This window comes from Heterodontus francisci, chromosome 17 (assembly GCF_036365525.1).
Source record: "Heterodontus francisci isolate sHetFra1 chromosome 17, sHetFra1.hap1, whole genome shotgun sequence".
NCBI lineage: Eukaryota > Metazoa > Chordata > Chondrichthyes > Heterodontiformes > Heterodontidae > Heterodontus > Heterodontus francisci.
The window spans coordinates 34,694,083-34,718,539 of NC_090387.1; the positions used below are offsets into that span (position 1 = coordinate 34,694,083).

Below are 24,457 nucleotides of genomic sequence, written 5' to 3' on the forward strand. Positions count from 1 at the left end.
GCATTAATGTGTGTCTTCCAATTGTGTTAGGAACTTTAATGCCTCTACCATTCCCTTTAACAAAATATTTTTACATTAGGAGAACAGGTAATTTGAACAGCAATAACTGAGAATGGCAAAGTAAAATTATCGGTGGAGATCAGCAATTGAAATCAGATAGTCTGGCTGAGACTCCGATGTTCTAGTATTGGAGAGGCCATTTTCCGTTATTTCTAAAGTCATAGTATAACAGACAGAATAAAAAATTACCTTCATTCTATCATATTTATCATCTACATCCTGTAGCCATGAAATAAACTGCCGAGCATTAAACCGATCCCTCACTGACGTCTTATTTTCATCCCCCTATACAATAAAACCAGAAAAGTTATCAATGTCAACATAATCAACTGTTCAGTTCAAAAAATAAAACTGACCAAATAAACAATAAGAAATTCAAGAGGCAATATTGAGTTGAACAAAAGTGTTTTAACACACTTGTCATTTGCTCCAGTTTAAATCTCTGAGATCAGAATTATAATCTTGGGGAACTTCCGACCACATATAAGGTTACAATTGGCAAGTTCAGGCCATAAGATTGGCTCACAGTATTGGCACAGAATGCAGTAGGTTCAACTTGGATACCTAAGAAAATCTTGAAGGTTGTACCTAAAACCACAATACCACATGTGAAAATATAGCTTTTGCTTTTTTAAACTAAAGGAAATTTGCAATTTGGTAATGTTAATAAGTAACCTTGAATAGATGATAAACCAGGCACAGTGGCGCAGTGGTTAGCACCGCAGGCTCACAGCTCCAGGGACCCGGGTTCAATTCTGGGTACTGTCTGTGTGGAGTTTGCAAGTTCTCCCTATGACCGCGTGGGTTTTCGCCGGGTGCTCCGGTTTCCTCCCACAGCCAAAGACTTGCAGGTGATAGGTAAATTGGCCATTGTAAATTGCCCCTAGTGTAGGTAGGTAGTAGGGAATATGGGATTACTGTAGGGTTAGTATAAATGGGTGGTTGTTGGTCGGCACAGACTCGGTGGGCCGAAGGGCCTGGTTCAGTGCTGTATCTCTAAATAAAAATAAATTTAAAAATAAATAGATTACAAAACTTGCAGTTTATTCAACAAGTAGCATGCATATACAAAAGCAATGTAATGGATACATAGCTGATAAAAAGCAAATATATGGCAAGATTTTGTTTAATATGAAAAGTCAAGATGGTTGCCGTTCTGTTCATTGAGCAATAGTAATTGTGTGACTAAGTAGTTGTGTGTGAGATTAGTGACTAAAAGAAAAATGACAGTAGGAAAAACCTTGAGCACTAAAATGGATTGCAGTGTAAATGCATTTAAGGGAAGATATACCAGACATGGGGGAGAAAGAAGTTGTAGAATATGTTGATAAGGTGAGATGAATTAAGGTGGGAGGAGGTTTGTGTGAAACATAAACACTGGCATAGACCTGCTGAGCTGAATGACCCGTTACTGTGCATTATGCATTAAATATGTGAGCAAGGTAACTGACAAAAGTTTGGGAAGGGAGCTACTTCACTATTTCTGTGTCCATCAGGGAAGTAGAGTTTAGCTCTGACCCTAGGTTATCTCAAGTGGATTGGAAAGTTGCAAGAGAAAAGTTAAAGCAAAACTCCTTTGAGGGCTAATAAAATAAGACTGAAGATTTTCAGTCTAAAGGTGATGTCTAAAATCAGCATTGTAAAACTCAGGTCCCCTCCCTTGCCTCTTTCTCTGCTACATTGATGGCTATCAGTACCATTTCCTGTTTTTGCCCTGAACTGGAAAATTTCAACCACTTTGCTTCCAATTTCCATCCTAGCCTCATGTTCACATAGTCCATCTCAGACTCTTCCCTCCTTGACTTCTTTATCTCCATTTCTGGGGATAGGCTGTTAACCAATATCTACTAGAATCTTATCAACACCCACAGCTATCTTGACTACACTTCCTCTCACCCTGCTTCCTGTAAGGACTTCATTCTATTCTCCCCAGTTTTGCCTTCTATCACATCTGTTCTGATAATGCCCAGCTTCCATACCAGTGCAACTGAGGATTCCCCTCCACATGGTTGAAACGACCCCTTACCTTTTTCTGCACTTCTCTCTCGCCTTCTCTTCCTTCCCAGAATCATGATAGGGTTCCACTTGTCCCCACAATCCACTCCACCAGCCTCCATATTTAACAGATCATCTTATGCCATTTCAACCAAATATATTTCTCCCTCCCCTTTCAGAATCCCAAAGGGACAGTTCTCTCCAAGACACCCTGGACCACTCCCTCCTCTTCCCACGGCACCTTCCCATGCAAGTGCAGGAGATGCAATGTCCACCATTTTACCTCCTCTCTTCATCATCCAGGGCCCCAAACATTCCTTCTAGGTGTAAAAATTTACTTGTACTTCTTTCAGTTCAGTATATTGTATTCACTGTTCACGATGTGGCTTCCACTACATTGGGGAGATTAAACACAGACTGGGTAAAGGCTTTGCGGAACACGTATATTAAGTCAACCTTTCCTAAATCTAGAGTCTTAGCTGTTTCACATATCTCCCTTTCAAACACTACATTGAGCTCGGTCATATTATGACCTCCATTAGATAAATGTTCATGCATGACCCTGAGCTTCCACTTGCCTGTCATTTTAATTCTCCACCCCACATTTACCTTTCTGTCCTTGGCCTCCTACACTATTCTAATGCAGCTAAATGCAAGCTCGGAGGAACAGCACCTCAACTTTCCATTAACCTTCCAGCTGCAACACTGAGTTCAACATAACCACCGCCACCATTTTTTCAGACAGTAGCTGTTGGCAATGATTCTGCTATTGTCATTTACAACTCTCTAGACCTATCTTTTGTTTCTTTACTTCTTCCATTACCATCCCCTTTTGCCTTGCACCATTTTCTGATTGAACCAACAAGGGGACATACATATTAGTTTAGTTAAGAGCCAGATTTAGTTAACAGCCAAACGGTGCATGAACATTTATCTAATGGAAGTCATAATTTGCAATTATATAGCACAGACATCCCAAAGCTCTATACAGCCCATGAAGTACTTTTTGAAGTTAGCAAAGCACGAGAGCTAGCATGGATTTGTAATTGGTAGGTCACGCCTGATGAACCTGACTGAATCTTTTGAGGTGGTGACTATAGTCATGGATGGGGGAATGTCTATGGATGTTATTTATATGGACTTCCAGAAGGCATCTATCATGCTGGGCCCCCCACCTACCAAGAATTAGTCATATTAATTTTGCCACATGGACATTAAATTTCAAATTGTTGCTGGGAAGCAAAGGCCTGTTACAAGGGCTGCCAGACGCATGGCTGGAAGACATTTATGTACCAATAGGGACGAGAAAGGTTACTCCCCTTATCCATTTAACCCACAATGGACTTTGAGCACCAGACACTGAAGGCAGGGAAGCACATTCCAGGCCCCAAGATGATATAATCCACAGAGCCAAGACGTGGTCAGACCAGCTAGTCACGTGTCTAACCTGCTTGGCAACCTGGAGTTTTCTGAATGGTACAAACAGTTTGAACTCGGTGTCCATTTGCGACTGGACTGAAAAGACCTCTCCTGGCTGGCTCGCCACAGCTCTCCTGTCTGCTCCCATCTCTTTCTCACGGAACTCCAAATCCACTGAAGATACATGAACCCCAAGAGAGAAAAGTCTCCTACAACAAACAATGTTTAAGAAGAATACTGGGCCCCAATGAAAAGCAAGATCTACCTACAATCAAGGATTCAACAGTGGGCTCGAAGATCCATAACAAAAACCCTCTTCAGAAATTGCCTCAAACTTGTCCACCTTATTTCTTATGCTCTGTTCTGCATGTGTGTATCGCGTATGCATGCTGGTGTGGGTGCGTTGTGTATCCATAGGCGTTAACCAAATTAGAGTTTAAAAAATTTCAACCTTTCTTCTTTAAACCTAAGAGAACCTGTTCTGTTGGTTTCTTTGCTTTATAATTGGAAAGCAGTGAACAAAGATTCACCAAGGGGGAGCTAATGAAACGGTGTTTAAAATTAAACCCTGTTACGGTAAGACCAGGTGAAGGTAGAGAGGGAACCATAGACCCCTTTCTCACCTGGTTGTAACACATCAGATAAAGACCCCCATAAGAGATTTTAGCTAAAGCTGAAGCCCACAGAATTGAAAGCAAAGGACTGAAATTTTTGACCAAGTTAGGAATTGGCTAAGCAGTAAAAGACAGATAGTAAGGATAATGGGTAGGTAATCTAATTGACAAGATATGACTAGTGGTGCCCTGCACGAATACGGTTTGGGGCCACAATTATTCCTTATATTTATTAAAGGACATATATAATAGGATAGAAAGCCACATATCTGAATTTGAGGATTACACAAAGATAAGCAGCATTGTAAGCAGTGTAGATGGAAGAGATATTAAGTGAATAGGTACAACTATGGCAAATGAATGTCAGTGTATGCAAACATGACATCATCCATTTTGGACCTAAAACAGGATAGAACAGGGTACTTTCCAAATGGTGAAAAGCTAGAAACAGTGTAGGTCCAGGTACATAGATCATTAAAATATCACGAACAGATACAGAAAATAATCAAACAGGCTAATGGAATATTGGCCTTTTATACCTAGAGGTCTAGAATGCATGGGGGCTAGAAGTCATGCTTCAGCTATACAAAGCCTGGTATTACAGACAGGTGGTTAGGGTGTGGGTGGATCTCACTGTTCACCTCCCAACTGACCGCAATTGTGTTTCGTTTAAAAATGATGAGTTAGCCCCCGAGTGCTTTACTTGCCAAATAAAGACAGCGACAGGTTTTCTTGTAGGTTTAAAACAGATTAACTATTTATTGAACAATATTCATTCCCCAAAATGTTTGCAACACCTCTCACACACGCAATCACTCTCACATGCACTCGCAAGAGAAGATGGATAGAAGGTAACGGGTAAGAGCTCATTGTGTGGTAGGTGTTTGTGGTTTATGGTAAATCTATTGAATCTTCAAAGTAGGCCAATCTCTTTTAAAGATAGGAACAGAAGTAGGCATTCCGGCCCTTTGAGCCTGCTCCGCCATTCAATTAGATCATGGCTGATCATCTACCTCAACACCACTTTCCTGCGCTATGCCCATATCCCTTGACGTCACTAGTATCCAGAAATCTATCGATTCTTATCTTGAACATGCTCAATGATCAAGCTTCCACAGCCCTCTGCGGTAGGGAATTCCAAAGATTCACCATTTTTGAGTGAAGAAACCCCTCATCTCAGTCTTAAATGGCCTACCCCTTATTCTACGTCCCCTGGTTCTAGACTCACCAGCTAGGGGAAACATCCTATCTACATTCACCCTGTAATGCCCTGTATGAATTTTGTAAGTTTCAATGAGATCACCTCTCATTCTTCAAAACTCTAGAGAATACAGGCCAGTCTCCTCAAACTCTCCTCATAAGACAATCCTGCCATCCCAAGGATTAATCTGAACATCTGTAGCACTTCCTCTATGGAAAGTATGTCCTTCCTTAGATGAGGAGACTAAAATTGTACATACTACTCCAGAAGCAGCAAGACATTTTTACTCCTGTACTCAAATCCCCTTGCGATGAAGGCTAACATACCATTTGTCTTCCTAATTGCTTACTGCACCTGCATGCTAGCTTTTTGTGACTTATGAACAGGGATACCCAGGTCCCTTTGGCCATCACACTTCCCAACCTCTCTCCATTTAAGAAATACACTGTTTTTCTGTTTTTTTTCTACCAAAGTGGGTAACTTCACACTTATTCATATTATATTCCAACTGCCATGTTCTTGCCTGGCCTGGGTGTTTTTAGTCTTGAACTTGTTGAGGTATTGTAGAATTCTGGTGGTTAAGATTTCAGACCGGAGGTGGTGGTAAATTTCAGTTCTCTGCTGCACCAAGCTGAACTGTAAAAATTAGCAGCAGAGCTGCTTCTTCTCGTTTAGGCTGGATCTATCCACAGCCCCTAGCTGGATTCCTTCTGTAAGGTTGCTGTGCTTCTCTCTCCAGAGGGTTGCCTTTAAAAGGTCAAAATCCGTCAGAGATTTTGTTAGTTGACACATGGCCTTATTCCCTGGTGTGATCACAAAATGGACCAGGATGTGGAATCCATGGCTATTAATGTCTGACAGAAGTAAACAGATGTCCTGCTGGGCAGGACACACTGTGAGTTGTACTTCTGAAAGTTGGGCATCTCCCAGTCTGTGCTCTGCTGCAACTTCCTGTCATGGATGAGTTAGATGAAGAACCCACATCACTGGACCTCGAGAAGGCCACAGACCACCTAGCAAACAGAAGGGCACCCGGCAAGGATGGAATCTGCTCAAGCATGGAAAATTCCACCTATTGCCATACTTTTATGACCTTCTCCTTTTCTGCTGGAAAGTAGGCTCTGTTCCACAGGAGATGCATGATGCCAAAATCATCACACTATACAAAAACAAAGGTGACAGAGGAGACTGCAACAACTACAGGGGCATCTCACTCCTTAGCGCCACAGAGAAGGCCTTTGCTAGGGTCTTAAAAGACTCCATTTACTTGCAGACTGAGTATATCCGGAAGCACAGTGTGGTTTCTGTGCCAGCAGATCTACTGTGGATATGGTCTTCTCCATACACTAGCTACAAGTTTAGAGAACAGAGGTATACCCTTTTACCTTTTGTAGATCTCACAAAGGCATTCGTCAATGTCAGCAGAGCAGGACTCTACAAGTGTCTGGGAAAAATTGGCTGTTCAGCAAAGCTCCTCCATCTCATCTGCTCTTTCCATGACAACATGCACTGCACTGTACAGTTCGATGGCTCCACTTCTGAAAGTTTCAGAGTGAAGAATGAAGTGAAACAGGGTTGTATCCTAGCCCCCACTTTGTTTGGCATCTTCTCCTCCATGCTCCTGACCTTCGCTTTCCCTGCAGATATGGAAGGAGTCTACTTGCACACGAGGTCAGATGGTAAGCTCTACAATCTATCAAGGCTGAAAGCGAAGACAAAAACACATTGCGTCTTGCTCGTAGAACTCCTCTGTGCTAACGATGCTTTGCTAGTCATTCACACGGAAACTCAGCTACAAAGACTCATGGACTTTCTCTCCCATGCCTGTAACTTGTTATCCTTGACTATAAGAGTCACGAAAACCCTAGTCATGAGACAAGGTGTTGCATTTCTGCCCGATCACACTAAACACCCCCCACTGGAAGTGGTTAGCAAATTCTGCTACCTTGGGGCCACGGTGACAGACATACTGTCCCTTTGTGCAGAGCTCGATGCACGCATAGGGAAAGCAGCTACCACCTTTGGCCGACTTGCAAAATGCGCATGGGATAACACCAAGCTGACCCGTAGGATCAAGCTGATGGTTTAAAAGGCCTGTGTTCTCACCACCTTGCTGTACTGCTGTGAAACATGGGCGACTTACAGCTACCAGAAAAAGAAACTCAATAATTTCCATCTTCGCTGTCTGTGGTGCATTATGGGTATATCCTGGCAGGAGAAAATCACAAATGCGGCAGTCCTCTCAAAGGCAGAGCTCCCAAGTGTGTTGGCACTGATCAAACTGAGACGGCTTCAGTGGATCGGACAGGTCTGCAGGATGAAAGACGATGGAATACCCAAGGACCTTCTGTATTGTGAGGTAGCCAGGGCCAGATGACTAGTGGGGTGCCCAAAGCTCAAGGATGCTTGCAAGTGTGACATGAAGGTCCTAACTGCCGACTATCACACCTGGGAGTCACGAGCTGGCGAAAGAGGGAAATGGTGACACATCCTATGGACTGGTGCGCACTACCACGATGATCAGTTGCTACAGCAGCTTGGCAACAGGTGGCAACATCAAAAACAACACCTCACAGCGTCACTTGGCAGTTTCATATGCAGCACTTGTCGCAGAACCTGCCTCTCAAGGATTGACCTTCACAGCCATCAACAAAGGTGCACCAAGAGAAGACACCCCACCTAAATGGATTGTTTGCTGCGTGTCCATCATCTTTTGTAGATGGAAGGATGCCATGCTTGAATAATGTTTGAACCTGATGAGTTCTGAAGAAAGGGCACAAACCTGAAACGTTAACTCTCTTACTATTTCCATAGATGCTGCCAGACCTGCTTAGTATTTCTAGCACTTTGAGAATACTCAGCTATTTCACCTTGAGAACCAATCCCATTTCAAGAAATGATATGAAAGGCTGAAAGTAGCTTTGCTGGAATTTAGATTTGCAGTGAAGAAAGCCTGAAGCTTGAAAGGGATGATTTCTCAAACTTTTTACATCCCTTTGTGCTATAGATTGCACGCCTATATCATTGCTACTCTAAGTTATTCACTTGTAAATAGATTAGTTATTTTAACATGTAAAAAATAGGTCCTACATTTGAAATTTTTCACCTCCCAGACTGACAGGAGATATGCTGACAATACTATATAAATTCTACTGCAGTGTTGCTTGTAAAGGTGTTAATTATTAATCCTTGGCTATGCACCTTAATGGGAGATGAGGTAAATTACTTGTGGATAGTCTTGTAGAAACAAAAATGCCGTTTTAAAATCCAGAAGCCTACACTCAGAAGAGGAACAGTTTACCAATGAGCCTCAGCAACAGTAAGGGAGAGAGACAAGAAAGGCTGGCTGCTTCTTTCCACTCCTTAAACTTTCAGAATTTGCGATTTTAAACATGAAATATTTCTGTTAATTTTTTGATATTTAAGTTGTTTTAATATGTTTTGAAGAATTATTAGCACTTACTAAGGGATCATCATGGAATTGTTCATGGATACCGGAGTAAAATCAGAAAACGAGGAAGTGCGGGCCTTCTTCGTCAAAAAGCAGAGCTGGAGAACTTGAGGCAGGCCCGACTAAAGTGAAAGCATAGCAGGAGGACTTGGGAGTTGGGGGATAGACAATCAGGATAAATAAAGCAATTAAGACTGGTCCATCTGTGATGGAGGAGAACCACAGGTCTCCGGGAAACACACAAAACATTTTAGTAACAAAAGCTGGAATAGCTTGTTGTAATATTGGCACTAGCACTGAGGTCAAACATGTTCAGAAGCCTGAAAAACATTGGCAGGGAAGGCCCAGTTGCTAAAAGCAAACTACAAGGAAGAAGCAAATCTGAATCCTCAGGGCCCTGAGAGATGGTACGTCATTGCCCGCAAAATGGACAGATTTTCAGCAGGACATGGAAAATGTTATGGTTATGTGTATAAAATTTCACTTTATGAATTATTTAGGTTTTTATATTAGAATGCTTATTTTTAGTATAATATGTTTCTCCCTGCTCTCTGCCTGCGTTACGCGATGACATCATCTGCGCATGCGCCAACCAGTCCTGGCAATGTGGAATGCAGCGCATGTGCAGAGAGTAGGGCCAATCTGCGCATTTGCACAGACTGGCGCAGTCAGCTGCCGGCTGCGTTGTCAATAATCACTTTGTTCTTCATATGGTACCCTGACAAAGCAAGATGACAGATGAAATGTTTTGGCAATTTCATTGCTTGCTCTTCTAGTTGCTGTTCACTGGCATCTTTCTCACCGAATCAGTAACATCTCAAGCAATGGTATAAATATGGGATTTGAGCCAATCCAGAAAGTGTGATGGAAAATGTGATGTACATTTTGCATGCTTGGACTTAAAATTGCAACATATACTCTCTTATACACTATAAACACACACTAGATGCAAGATTAAATATTTCCGTTAATGTTCTGAATATTTAAGTTGTTTTAATCAGTAAATACTGTCATCAGGGAACAGGTACTACTGACAAGGTTACTGAAGCACCCCAAGTTACAGATTAATGCTGCATTTCCATTCATGTACACTTGTTTAAAAGTAATTAAAATAAGAGCACTCACACAAGCTTGCAGCTGCACACTTAGTCACTACTTGTGACTTTTTAAATGCAAACTGTTTTCCTCAGCAGGGGCAGACTGAACAGTTGGCATTTTTTTTAATACAGAAAATGAACAAATTTTCAAAAACATTGTTAGAGCCATTTAAGTCAGTAAAAAGTTAAAATGCATGAATCACAATGAAGCAAACCACAAAGCATTAAAAAGTTTTTCTGCTGTCTATGGACAAGAGAAAAATAACTCAGTAGTGTGCAGAATGCCTTTTATTGAAGGAAATTAAACAGATTATCTGATGAAACTGGGTGTGTAAGGAACAAAGTTCTGAAAGGGTTAGTGTCTCTAGTCCATTTCTCTCTCCGGGATGGAGACAATCTTTTCATATATAGGTTATCCTGCATGTTTTTCATATTCTACTAATTTCAATTAAATGAACCACAGATGATGTTGCAGAATACAAAAAGTCAAAGCATAATTTCATAACTTAAAACTCTACCATCAGTTAAGAGGACTTACTGTTTTAAAAATCATAATGGCATTTCAATATGCAAAAGCAATCCCAAAATGGAAACTAGAAAAGAAGTTTTGGAGAAGAGTACTAATTGTTTTGCACTGACCTGATTTTCTGATGGCATGTTGTAAACCTCAGAGTCAAGCAACATTGTGCAGGCACTGAATGGTACTGCTTGGTTTGCTATTGTTCTTGCTGCTCGACAGTGCACTCGTAGAATTTCTTGCTCACATGAAACTACTAGCTTCTCCTGACAATTAAGAAGAATAATTATACCTCATTTTGTTTAAAGCAGAAAATATATTAAATAACAATTCGTAAAACATCTCGTTAGTAACTAAACTAAATCTTCTAGCTGCAAAAAAACTGACAAAAAGTTAATTAATGCAATTAATAGCAATTTTATCGGATTGTGGGCATGGATTGATTTTTTCTTGAAGTGAACTGCACTGTATTTTCTCCACATGACCATCCTTCCTTCCCAAAGAGATTAAAACAAGTGTTTTAAATGGAAGAATACATTTGGTCTCCCTTGATGGTTCAGTGGTAGATGTACCACATTGATATGGTGCTTATCTACAAGAAAGTTCCAGGCTCAAGCTTTTTAGGAAGGTGCTCAAGTTTAGAGTGAGGGACACTGATGCGGCAGAAGACAGGGATCTTAACTCTGCATCTAACCATCCCAGCTGACCTGACAGTGTTTGATGCTGGCACTTGATGCCTCAAATGGAATACTGTTCTACTTCCTGCCACTAAAATATCATGTGAATCAGCATAAAACTTGCTAATAATGAAATAAAATGCATACATCAGTCAGACAGGCTATGAAAAGCTAGAGACAGACAAAAGAAAGATACAAAGAAAAGGCAATGCGAGAGAAAGAAAAAGACAGGAGCAAAAAAAAAAAATAATAACCTGCATTTATATAATCTGCTCTGTCCTTATGTGGGCAAATGTGGCAGCAATGGCCCGTAAATAGCAAAGATGATGAACATCAGTTAATCTGTTTTGGTGGTGTTGACTGTTTATTGGCCATGGGACTGGGAGAATTCCCCTGCTTTTCAAGTAGTGCCATGGGATTCTTAAAGGCAGACTCATTCATAATCTGGCACCTCCAACAATGCTGCAATTCCTCAGTAATACTCTGAAGTGTCAGTTTAGATTATGTGTTTAAATGGTCGAGAAGAGCTTGAACACATGACCTTCATAAGCAGAGGGAATGTGCTACCAACTGAGCAAAATGAAGCTGAGAGTAACGGAGAAATAACATATCAGTCAATTTCGCACCAAACTGAAGAAAGTAGCATTGGCTCTTTTTCATAGCAATGCAACTAGTAGCCATATTTTTGTGCCCACTCGCATTTTTTTGATGCGGGGTAGGTCAGAGAGCTACACGTGCATACTCAAACAAAAGCATGCAGAATTGCTCCATGACTGCCCACACTACTAGTGCATTATTTGTTAAGTTATCAGAAGACAAGACTAAGTTACTAACAATAGCAGAGTGGTTGAATCAGTGAAGTATTATTAAGGTACTTTCCGATCATCTGCCCATGTGTAGTGTGATGGATACAGCAGCTTTAAACTATGTTACTGTTTTCAAACATGGGGCAATGCCTCAGGTGTGTAGCTGATTCAGAAATGAGAATCTCATACTAATGATTTGTCCAATGTCTGCAGCTCTGGAAGTCCATATAGCTAATGGGGACATGCAATAATAGCACCATTTTCAGTGGACAGGGAGAGAGAGAGAGAGAGGGAAAGGTAGCAGGAATGGTAATGTTCCTGGATTAGCAATCCAGAGGCCTGGACTAATGCTCCAGAGAAGAATCTCAGAACTGTTACAGTATAGGAGGCCGTCATTTGGCCTGTCGTGTCTGCTCGGGCTCTCTGAAAGAGCAATGTGCCTAGTGCCACTCTCCTGCCTTCTCCTCAGAGCCGTGCACATTCTTCCTTTTCAGATAACAATCCAATTCCCTCTTGAATGCCTCTATTGAACTGCCTCCACCACACACTCAGACAGTGCATTCCAGATCCTAACCACTCACTGTGTGAAAAAAGTTTTCCTCATGTCATTATTTTGCCCATTACCTTAAATCTGTGCCCTCTTGTTCTTGATCCCTCCAACAACGAGAACAGTTTTTCCCCTACCATGTCTGTACCTCTCATAATTTTGAATACATCTATTAAATCTCCTGTCAACCTTCTCCAAGGAAAACATTCCCATCTTCTCCAATCTATCCATGTAACTGAAATTCCTCATCCCTGGAATAATTCTTGTGAACCTTTTCTGCTCCCTCTCCGACGCCTTCACATCTTTCCTAAAGTGTGGCACCCAGAATTGGACGCAATACTCCATTTGAGGCCGAACCAGTGTTCTATACAAGTCTGACATAACCCCCTTGCTTTTGTACTCTATGCTCTTATTAATGAAGCCCAGGATACTGTACCCTTTGCTTCTGTACCCCCTTTAGAATTGCACCCTTCATTTTATATCATCTCTCCTTGCTCTTCCTATCAAAATGAATCATTTCATACTTATTGACATTAAATTTCATCTGCCACCGGTCCTCCCATTCCATCAACCTGTCTATGTCCTTTGAAGTTCTACACTATCCTCTTCACAATTCACAATGTTTCCAAGTTTGGTATCATCTGCAAATTCTGAAATGTGAAAAGTTCAAATTCCACCACAGCAGCTGCTGGAATTTAATTAATAAATCTGGAATAAAGCGCTAGTCTGAGTAATGGTGACCATAAAACAACCAGATTGTCCTAAAACTTAAATAAAAGCAAAATACTCAGCAGGTCTGGTAGCATCTGTGGAGAGATGCTCTCCACAGATGCTGCCAGACCTGAATATTTCCAGCATCGCTTGTTTTTATTGACCTAAAACTTATCTGGTTCACTAATGTTGTTTAGGGACTGCATGTGACTCCAGACCCACAGCAATATAATTGACTCTTAACTGCCCTCTGAAATCACCTAGAAAGCCACTCAGTTATATAAACTGCTACTAAAAACTCGAAGAATAAAAAAAGATGGATAACCTGGCATTGACCTAGGCACCAGAAACGACAAAAGTCACATCCTGCCCAACCGACACTGCAAAATCCTCCTTACTAACATCTGGGGATCTGTGCCAAAATTGGGACAGCTATCCCACAGGCTGGTCAAGCAAAAGCTTGACAGTCATACTCACAGAAACATATCTTACAGTCAATATCCCAGACTCATCACCATCCCGGTGGGACAGGACATACCCACCAGAGGTGGCAGTACAGTGATATATAGTCAGGAGGGAGTCCTCAACATTAACTCCGGACCCCATGAAGTCTCATGGCATAAGGTCCAACATGTGCAAAGAAACCTCCTGTTGATCAATACCTATCATCCTCCGCCTCAGCTGATGAATCAATACTCCTCCATGTTCAACACCACTTGGAAGAAACACTGAGGGTAGCAGGACACAGAATGTACTCTGGGTGAGGGACTTCAATGTCCATCACCAAGAATGGCTCAGTAGTACCACTGACCAAGCTGGCTGAGTGCTGAAAGCCATATCTTGCAGACAGGGTCTGCAACAGGTGGTAAGAGAAGCAACACGAGGGAAAAACCTACTTGACCTCGTTCTCACCAATCTACCTGTTGCAGATGCATCTGTCCATGTGTTTTGTAAGAGTGACCACCTCACAGTCCTTGTGGAGACCAAATCTCGTCTGCACACTGAGGATACCCTCCATCATATTATGTGGCACTACTACTGTGCTAAATGGGATAGATCCAGAACAGATCTAGCAGCTCAAAACTGGGCATCCATGAGGCACCATGGGTCATCAGCAGCAGAATTTTATTCAACCAGAATCTGTAGCCTCATGGCCTGGGATATCCCTCCTCTACTGTTACCATCAAGCCAGGGGCTCAACCCTGGTTCAATTAGGAGTGCAGGAGAGCATTCGAGATGCAGCACCAAGCATACCTAAAAATGAGATGCCAACCCTGTGAAGCTACAACACAGGACTACGTGCATGCTAAACAGCATGCAATACACAGAGCAAAATGATCCCAGAACCAACGGATCAGATCAAAGCTCTGCAATCCTGCCACATCTAGTTGTGAATGGTGATGGACAATTAAACAACTAATCGGAGAAGGCTCCACAAACATCACCATCTTCAAATAATGGGGGAAGCCCAGCATGTCAGCCAGAAGTGCCAAATGTTTGATCCATCTTGGCTTCCTCCTGTGGTCCCCAGCATCACAGATGTCAGTCTCAACCAATGTGATTTACTCATGTGATATTAAGAAATGGCTGAAGGCACTGGCTCCACAAATGCTGTGGGGCCTTATAACATCCCGGCTGTAATACTGAAGATTTATCCTCCAGATCCAGCTTCACCCCTAGCCAAGTTGCTCCAGTATTGCTACAACACTGACGCCTACCCGACAATGTGGAAAATTGCTACGGCATGACCAGTCCACAAAAAGTGGGACAGATCCAATCTGACCAATTACCGCCCCATCAATCATCAGCAAAGTGATGGAAGGTGTCGTCGACAGTGCTATCAAGTGGCACATACTCCTCAATAACCTGTTCACCGATGCTCAGTTTGGGTTTCGCCAGGGCCACTCAGCTTCTGACCTCATTACAGCCTTAGACCAAACATGGACAAAAGAGCTGAATTCAAGAGGTGAGGCGAGAGTAACTGCCCTCAACATCAAGACAACATTTGACCAAGTGCAGCATCAGGATTCTTAGTAAAATTGAAGTCAATGGGAATCAGGAGGAAAACTCTCCACTGGTTGAAGTCATACCTAGCACAAAGGAAGATAGTTGTGGTTGTTGAAGGCCAATCATCTCAGCCTCTGGACATCGCTGCAAGAGTTTCTCAAGATAATGTCCTCGGCCCAACTATCTTCAGCTACTTCATCAATGACCTTCTCGTCATCATATGGCCAGAGTGAGAATGATGATTGCACAGTGTTCACTACTATTAGCAACTCTTCAGATACTGAGGCAGTCCGTGCCCATATGCAGCAAGACCTGGGCAATATTCAGCTTCTGACTCTCCAAAGCCTGTGCATTATCTATAAGACACAAGTCAGGAGCGTGATGGAATACCCTCCACTTGCCTGGATGAGTACAGCTCCAACACTGAAGAAGCTAGACACCATCCAGGACAAAGCAGCCCACTTGATTGACACCGCATCCACCACCTTAACATTAACTCCCTTCACCCCTGGTGCAAAGTGGTAGCAGGGTGTACCAGCTACACAATACACCTCAGTAACTCGCCAAGGCTCCTTCAAAAGCATCTTTCAAATCCATGACCTCTACCACCTGGAAGGACAAGGGCAGCTGACTCATTGGCACAACCACCTTCAAGTTCCCCTCCAAGCCACATACCATCCTGACTTGGAACTATATCGCCATTCCTTCACTGTCGCGAAGTCATGAACCTGGAACTCCCTCCCTAACAGCCTTGTGGGTGTACCTATACCACATTGATTGCAGCAGTTCAAGAAGGGGTCTCACCACAACCTTCTCAAGGGCAATTAATGGGGAGATGGTGGTGCAATGATAATGTCACTAGACAAGTAATCTAGAGGCTCAGGCTTATGTCCTAGGGACACTGGTTCAAATCCAACCACAGGAATAATTAATTAATTCAATTAATAAATAAAAATCTGCAATTGAAAGCTAGGCTCAGTCATGGTGTCATGAAACTACAGATTGTCATAAAAACCCATCTGGTTCACTAATGTCCGTTAGGGAAGGAAATCTGCCAACCTTACCTGGTCTGGCCTACATGTGACTCCAGACCCACAGCAATGTGGCTGACTCTTAACTGCCCTCTGAAATGACCCAGCAAGCCACTCAGTTTATGGGCAATTAGGGACGGGCAACAAATGCTGGCCTTGCCAGTGATGCTCATATCCCATGAAGGAATGAAAAAAAAAGATTTAAAAAAAGCAAACAGTGCAGTTTATGGGGTGGTAGCAATTAACCGACCACTGAAAACAATGAGCAAATCCTGACTCCTCCATCTCTCCTCATCCTGGCTCCTCCCAATCTTGTTTTAGCAGGAGACTATACTGGTAACCAACAGGTTGAGAATGATTTGGAATTATTTGAAAGAAATAAGACCACAGGGTGGCACAGATATCTCCAATGAAAATAAGGTTTTGAATTAAAATCTGGGACTACCAATTTAAGACAAGTGTGCAACATGGCAAGTACAGTGGGGAATGCCAAGGAACTAAGGGATAAAGAAGTCGACAGTTTTATTTTAATACAAGTCATGGACTGATTTTTTTGTCTTTACTAGGATGACAACACAGGAGGTGAGGTCATATGTACAAGAATGACTAGAAACCTGCGGCAATACGTAATTTGAGACAGTATGACAAAACAGACTTGTGAAAAATTATGTACAACTCTTAATCTGTTTCCCTATAAAACAGATCTCCAACAAAAACAGTAGCTAGATCTGCCATCCACATACAAAAAATGAACTTTAATTTCAGCACACAACTCTGCAGATTGGAATTACCCTTTAATGAATCGCAAAGTTCTACCAAATTACAGATATAGGAAAAAAAAAATCAAATAGATTTGTTTAGAGGAACATAATTTACCCGCTCAATACTATGTTGAAGGCGCAGTTTCCCGCGCACTGCTTCCTGCTGCCTGAAAAGTTCCTTCAGTGGCTCACACAAGGATGGAGGTGGCGCAATCTATGAAATTGAAAAGGTTAAAGAAGCTAAGATCTTTCACCTGCTTAATCATTTAAATTTTTACATTTTTCAAAGGTTGTCGACAAATATCAAATGCCCCCATATACCACTTATTTGTTTACTTCAGCTATACCGCCTACCATCAGTGCAAATCTCTTATCTAATGCCACTTACAAGCATATGCAACTTTTCAAAAAAAATTTTTTTTAAAGCTGTATTAATAAATCAAAAAATGTATTCTACATCCACATCATTAAAAATGTTAAGGATTGATAACTGTCACTCATGTTTGCTACCCGCTTGACTGGCTAAGCCTTAAAAGTCTTCACAAAAGTTAGTGGGTTGCTAAAATATTTAACATCAATACCTAGGTTTCCTGTGTAGTTTGTAATAAAATGTATATATGAAATTAAGTGATACCAGACAAAGCTCCAATGCAATAACTAAATGTAATTTTCAGTTTTGGACAATCATAGATTGGCTCACACATGAAGACTGAGGACAAGATACCAGGTCATGGAACTGTACCTCAGCAAGACTAGAAGGGAGAAAATTGTGAAGAAAATATTTGAAGAATAGGTCAAGGCTTCCACTTACCACTGGGATATGGAGTTTGCTGAGAGGCTTTCCATCCAGCAAATAGGAACCAGTATAAGTGACATATTCAGCATAGCACTGAGGTGCTTGTGGGATAATACAACACAGGATTTTACGCTTTTCTTCAATCTTCTTACGAATTTGAAGGTACTCAAAGTAGGGGTTTGATCGGTCACTGTGATATGGTTCGATCTCATCTAATTTAATTGCATCAACAATTGCTGCCAATGTTTGTTGGATTATTTCTCGGGTTTGCTGTGCTGATGGGTTGAGAATCAGTGGTTGATGATTTGCTCGTGGGATTTTCCGCTTGCGTGGGTGCTGCGCCTGTGTATCATCCTCGTCCCCTACTCGTCCTTTTGCTTTTCCTAATTGAGCTGGCACAGTATCCTTCTCCAAATTGGCAGCGTTATTTTGTTTGCTCTGATTAGCCAACATTTGTGCTCGGTTCCTTGTGATTCGTTGAGGAATCTCTTCTGCTTTGGTTGGCTTTGCTGCCTCAATTACTGCTTTAACTGCTGCCTCTGCAGCTTCAGGTACTTTGAGAACGGTATCACTTGCCAAAGAACTTGGTTCAACATCTACAGCTTTATCTTCAAATTCTGTACCTGATTCTGTATGTTGCACTGAAAGTGGCTGAGTATCATTTTCTCCAATGTCTTCAGCATTTACTGTGCTCTTTTCTACAGTTATGTTATTGACACTGTCCTCAATTTTATCCTCTACTATTGTTGGCTCCATTCTTAGAATCTCACTAATAACTTCATGTTCTTCCCCTGATGAGACAGAAGGATAATCAATAGCGTCAGTATTGGTATTCATAGCTGCCGAATCATTAGTGCCATTTATTTTAGCAATTTCTTCAGATTCAGGTTCTGTCATTTCAATGACTGGGTCTTCTTTGTCTTGTAATGGCAGCATTGGAAGTGAAAATGGTCCCAAATCGAGATCATCGATAGAATTTGGAAAAGGATTATTCCACAAGGGTTCTTCCTGATCTTCAGAAGAAATATTCTGCTGTAGCTGAGCATATTTTTCTGCAACTTTCATTGGTTCCTGCTCGTTTTTCACAGCTATGTTTGGTGTTGCTGGAGGCACATTACTAGCATATTTATCAGGAAGTGGCTTGCAGGAATCAAATGATGAATTTGTTCTAACAGGAGACATATATGGGATAGCATCTTCTAAAGCTGCTGAATCTTCACTTTGGTCTACTCGTGTCATATCATCTCTGTCTCCGTCTTGTTCTGAGTCAGGGTTCGGCATTGGGGACTGGACAGGGGATTCAGGAAAAGGAGAGGAAATAGAGGAAACAAATGGCATGGCTGCAGTGTGCATGGTCTCGGAAAGACAAAGGGGCCTGGAAGGTTCATCAAGAGATATTTGAGGTGACTTCAGCTGCAACTCAGACCCCACTGACCAATTCACTGAATTATCCATTGGGCTCAGGCTTAGCTGTTCACATGGTCTGTGTGGAGAAGATGGATAGCTTAGTTTATTCTGGACTGAATCATTAGGAGTAAATGGGTCTCTAGAAGTAGGCAGAAGACTGGCACTTAAAGCTGAATTAGGAGAAATCAAAGGAGTATTTGCTTGCTGTTCTGAAGAATCTAATGGCAAAACAAAATCAGTAACTAAGCTATCTAGAGATGGCTCCAGTGGAACAAATTTATGTGATGGCAAAGGTTTCGTCTGCAAATGATTAAGTACACTTTCAGGTGAAGGGTTAAGATTTTCAGTAAATGACTTGGTCACTGTGGAATGGGACAGTTCCAATTGTGGTGAGGAAATCCCATACTCAGGTGAAATATATGATGGGGACAAGTCAGAGAACCTTTCAGTCTGAACAATTGATTTCTCCTCCATCGGCTGAGGAATCGAAGCATCGTAGTCTGCTGAAGCTGGCACACTTTGTTGCCTGTAGAATTTCTCTGAATTAATGTTAAATTCTTCTTCTGGTGGCCTCCTGGTATCCATTGATACTGATCGATAGAGGCTAGCAACAGGGACAGTGCTAGGTGGAGTCTGATTTGTATTCTCTTGAAGGCTAGTGGGGACATTTATGTATCTATCAAAAAAGGAAGGGGAACAAGCATTCATGGATATTGTTGACATGGACACTGAATTCTGGGACTCTATTCCTTCAAACAGATCTGTAAAATCTTCATTCACGCAGTTTGGCGTATGGGGTGCAGGCAGTAAGTCCTCATAACTTGGACAAGAAACCACTGGAGTCAATTTTGGAACACCTGTAGGTCTACCTTGATCAGATCTTGGTGAAGCAGGTAAAGTCTCCTTCAGCCCAGGAGTGGAAAGCCAGTCTTTTGCATCGGGACCAGTAACTGGCTGTGTCTTTGTATCTGGTGACATAATTTGACCTGGCCCTTGATCTCTAAATTTTTTATCTCTTTGTTGAGAATCAAGTGAACCTGCTTTTTTTGTTTGGATATCAAAATTCTTCCTACGTATTTCTTCTGTACTTCGGATTTTTTCCCTTAACTTGGGATCACCTGATCTGTGTCTCAGCTTCTCTTTCAGTTTCATTCTTTCTTTATGCCTTTTGTGACGTTCTTCAATTTCCAGATCTTTTTGGCTTAGCATACGCTCAAAGCTGGTCATCATCAGGTCTCCATCAACTAAAAGCTTTTCCTTAGGCTTGTTGTCCTTACGGGATAGTTCTTTTGGCTGGTTTAGTTTATCGTTTTCATTCATTCTAAACTTAAGGGATTCACTTTTGTCCTTTTCTGCACCATCTTTAATTTTTTCCTTTTGTTTAATTTCATTATTTTTGAAACAGTCATTTGTTTTTTCTTTGTTCCCACCTGACTCACTAACTATTGAAAGACAGTCTTTAAGTCCAGACTTTTGTTCTTCTTTTGAATGTTTGAAGACCATGGTCAATTCTCCATGTTTTTCCTTGTGCTTTTCTTTGTCATCTTTTGATTTGTCCTTATGTTTGTCTTTCTTTTTTTTGTCTTTATCCCTCTCCTTGATATTGATGAAAGCACCAGAAACTCTTTCTAATTTTTTAGACAATTCCTTTTCAGACTCACTCTTATCTTTCTTCTCACTTAACATAGTATCCCCACTTTTGTCTAGTTCATCATCTTTCTCAACTTTTATAAAATGACACATAAAATCACTATCAGACATCAAAGGATCTTGTTCAAATGTTGGACCTTCTCTTTTACCAACAGCCTCTTTGCATTCCTCTGACTTATCTCGTTTTTCTTTCTTTATTTTGTCTTTTTCATGATTTTTTTTTGATGACGATGATGAGGAATGCCTGTTTCTCTCCTTTTCTTTGATTTTTTCATGGTAATACAAAACGGAAAAAGAATCCTTTAACTTTTCCTCTGCAATATCTTGACCAACATTTGAAACATCATTTAAACCACACATTGTGGAATCATGTGCTCTTTCTGTAAAGCTGTCAGATGAAATTTCACTGTTCTGGTCATTGGAATCCTCTTTAAATTCACTGAAAGTTGTATCTTGCAGTTTTTCTGGATATTTCCTTTCCTCTTCTATAGTATTCCCTTTTGAAAGCCTTCTTTCTTTTAATAAAAATTCTTTGTCAGTTTTTTCCTTGGGCTTAACTCTCAACTTTTCATCACTGGAGTGTCGCTTTTCTATCTTTTCTGGAAGCTTTGGCTTGAGTTTCTTTTCTAGGTTTGAATCTGTTGACACTCTGTCCTTTCTTTCCTTAAATTTATCAACTAGTTCTTTGTCTTTCTTTTCTTTTTGTCTTTCAGACAAACTTTTCTCTCTCTTGTCTTTCCCACAGTCGGCTAATATTTTATCCTTTTTCTTATCTTTGAATTCTTTATCTTTCTGCTTCTCTGCTGAATGTTGCTTATCGGCTGAGTATTTTCTATGTTTGTCAGGTGGAAACTGTTCCTTCTCTGCCTTCATCTCTTCTTTGTCAGGCAGAGAGTCACTTCTGCACGTCTCATTACTTCCAAGTTCACAATAATCTATCTCATCCCCACTTTCATCTGTGAAGATGTCATTTGCTATGCTATGCCAGCTCTTTTCCTTTCCCAGTTCCAGATCAGTTCCTTTTTGTTTATCTGTTTTTTCTTTCTCCTTTCGTTCTGTAAAGTCTTTATCTTTTTCTGTATGTTTTTCCATTATATTTTTCTCTTTCTTTTCCTTACTTAGTTCTGATGACATTTTTCTGTCCCTGTCTCGGCTGAAGAGATCTCTGTTCTTTTCCTTTTGTTCCCTTTTGTCTTTGAAACTCCCTGACTCTCTGTATAGCTTTTCTTTATCAGTATCTTTGTCTTTTAAGAATTTATCAATCATGCTTTTCTCTATTTTTTCCTTTTCAATTTCCAATGAAACCTTCTCCTTAGACTTTTCTTTGTATCTTTCAATTTTTATTTTGTCCTTCTTTTCAGTTCCATCTTTTTTGTCCTTCTCTTTCCCTGAATAATGTCTCTCCCTTGCTTCCAATGCTCTTCCAGTGAAATCACTTTCAAGCTTCTCTTTTAAGAAACATTCACTCCCACTCTCTCTTAAATCACCTTTGGACGCATCTTCTGCTTTTCCTTTAAGGTCTTTCCTTTCCTTGTTGAATTCAGAAACGGTGTCTTTACGCTCTTTAACGCTTTCAGTGGCATCTTTATCTTTTCGGTCTTTAATACTTTCAGTGGAGTCGTTTCTTTTTTTCTCTTTTTCCAAGGGACAGCCCTGCCCTGATTTATGTTTATCAGATTGGTCCTTTTTCTTCTCTGTACTTTTTTCTACATAATCTCTATCTTTTTTTCTCAAGTAGTCTTTATCATGGCGTTTTTCATTTAGTTCTCGCTTTTCTTTCAACTTAGATTCCTTTTTCTTTTCCTTAAATTCTTCTTTCATAGTTTCAACAACCAGTTTCCCTGCTGTGCCATCTTTGTGTTCCTTAAAGTCTTTAATTGGAATACCCCAATTATCTTCCCCTTTAAAATCATAGCAAGAAGAATCAGAGGACAAATCTGAAAACCATTTATCTTCATGATCAGACACACTGAACCTATCATCACTGTCTACAAATTGACTCCTAGTTTTCAAATCCTCATCATCTGACTCTTCTTTGTGAGGCTTTTCTTTTTTTAGTTTTTCCTTGTCATCTTTAGTCTTGTCTTTATCTGGTTTTGAATGTTTATCGCCTTTTGAACATTTGTCCTTTGCCTTTTTCTTTTTATCATCTTTGTGAATTTTAAGTTTTTCTTCTTTAGAAGATTTTTCTTTCTCTTTAAAGGGTTTTTCTTTATCTGCTTTGAACATTTTGTCTTTCTCCTCTTTTACAGATTTGCAGTTCTCTTTGGAGAAGTCTTTGACTTTCTTTGTTAACTTTTCTTCTTTACAGGCTTTCCCTACATCATCTTTGAGTAACCAGTCTTTTTCTTCAGGTTTGACTTTAAAAAGTTTTTCTTTTACTTCCTTCTTCAATTGTTCTTTGTCATGTTTAACAATTTTTACTCTATCAATTGAAATGTTTTCATTTTCGGGACTTCCTTTGTCTGCTTTTTGCTTAGATTCCTCCATATCTAAACTCTCGGCTTTTGAAAATTTATCATGGCCTGTCAGAATACTCTGTGATCTTCCTTTCTCCTTTTCTTTCATTTTGTGCTTGTGCTTCACTTTATGCTTCTTAACAACTTTGCCCTGCTTATCAAGCTTCCGAACTATTCCATCGGTGTTCAAAATCTTAAAGATATCTTCTGCAATTTTCTTCTCTGCAACATCTCCATCGATTAGATTTTTCTTTTTATGATCCTTTGTCTCTTTCATTTGTTTAATAGACTCTAAACTTGAATCTTCCGAAGAATAGTCAGATTCACTTGTGAGTCGCGTTCTCACAGACTCTGACAAAGAGCTCGCATCAGACCAGACTGGTGACATGTTTGATTTCCAACTATCAGCTCGCCAAGGTTTAGAATGTTGTTCCCCAAGACTGGGAATATGTTTTGATGACACATAGCTCCCTTGAGAGGAAGAACAGGATGCAGACAGTGAAGAGAACAATGCTGATTCTTTCAGGCTCATACAAGAGTCCTTCATGCTAATTACACTCTGTATGGAACCTTTATCCTCCTCCTCACTTTCAGAGTCATTACTTCCTGTTGCAGATGAATTGAATTGATCTTCATCCTTACTCAATCTGACTTCCTTGTTTTTTACCTCTTTTTTCCATTTTTTTTTCACTTCTGTTTTTTCCTTTTGCTGCTTTTTTACTGGTGACTCTCTTTGTTTAGAACTTGCATTGGGCAGAATGGAGTGCACTGAAGGCCTGGTGAATGGAGGAGAGAAGCGTAATAATCTATCCTCTTCATCTGAACTGTTGGTATCAGACAAAATACGTCGTGGAGTTTTCTTTGGTGTTAGAAGCGAATTTTTAGAATAAGTTTTTGTCTCTAATTTAGGAATAGAAACGCAACTGTTTGTTTTTAAGTCCTTTCTATAATCCTTTTTCAGCAAATGCTTATCGTCAACAGGCGGTACTCTATCTTCCTCATCATCCTCATCAAATTCATACTCATCTTTGACTGGTGTTACAGTTTTACGAAACTCTTGTCGCTTGATTTTGTGCCTTAGGCCCTTCTCAAATTCAGAGTCTGTGTTATTACCATCTATTGAACTGGAGGGAGCAACTGAGGGAGCATCTTCATCTTCTGAAGTTTCTATGTGGTGATAAAGTGCATATAAATTAATAAACATAGGATGTAAGCAAATAATTTTATTTTATTTAAAGCACCGCTTTAAAA

General features: G+C 40.6%; 1 protein-coding gene across 3 annotated transcripts in view; it reads right to left on the bottom strand.

The window, feature by feature from the left end:
* ankrd11 (ankyrin repeat domain 11) overlaps positions 1–24,457 on the bottom strand; it is a 356,528-nt gene that overhangs the window by 7,775 nt on the left and 324,296 nt on the right. For all 3 annotated transcript variants that reach the window (XM_068049259.1, XM_068049257.1, XM_068049258.1), the window contains 4 exons: positions 17,706–24,373; positions 17,010–17,108; positions 10,477–10,620; positions 250–345 (listed from right to left, as the gene is read on the bottom strand). In XM_068049259.1, coding sequence (XP_067905360.1) covers positions 250–345; positions 10,477–10,620; positions 17,010–17,108; positions 17,706–24,373 — 7,007 coding nt within the window. The remainder of the gene's footprint in view (positions 1–249; positions 346–10,476; positions 10,621–17,009; positions 17,109–17,705; positions 24,374–24,457) is intronic.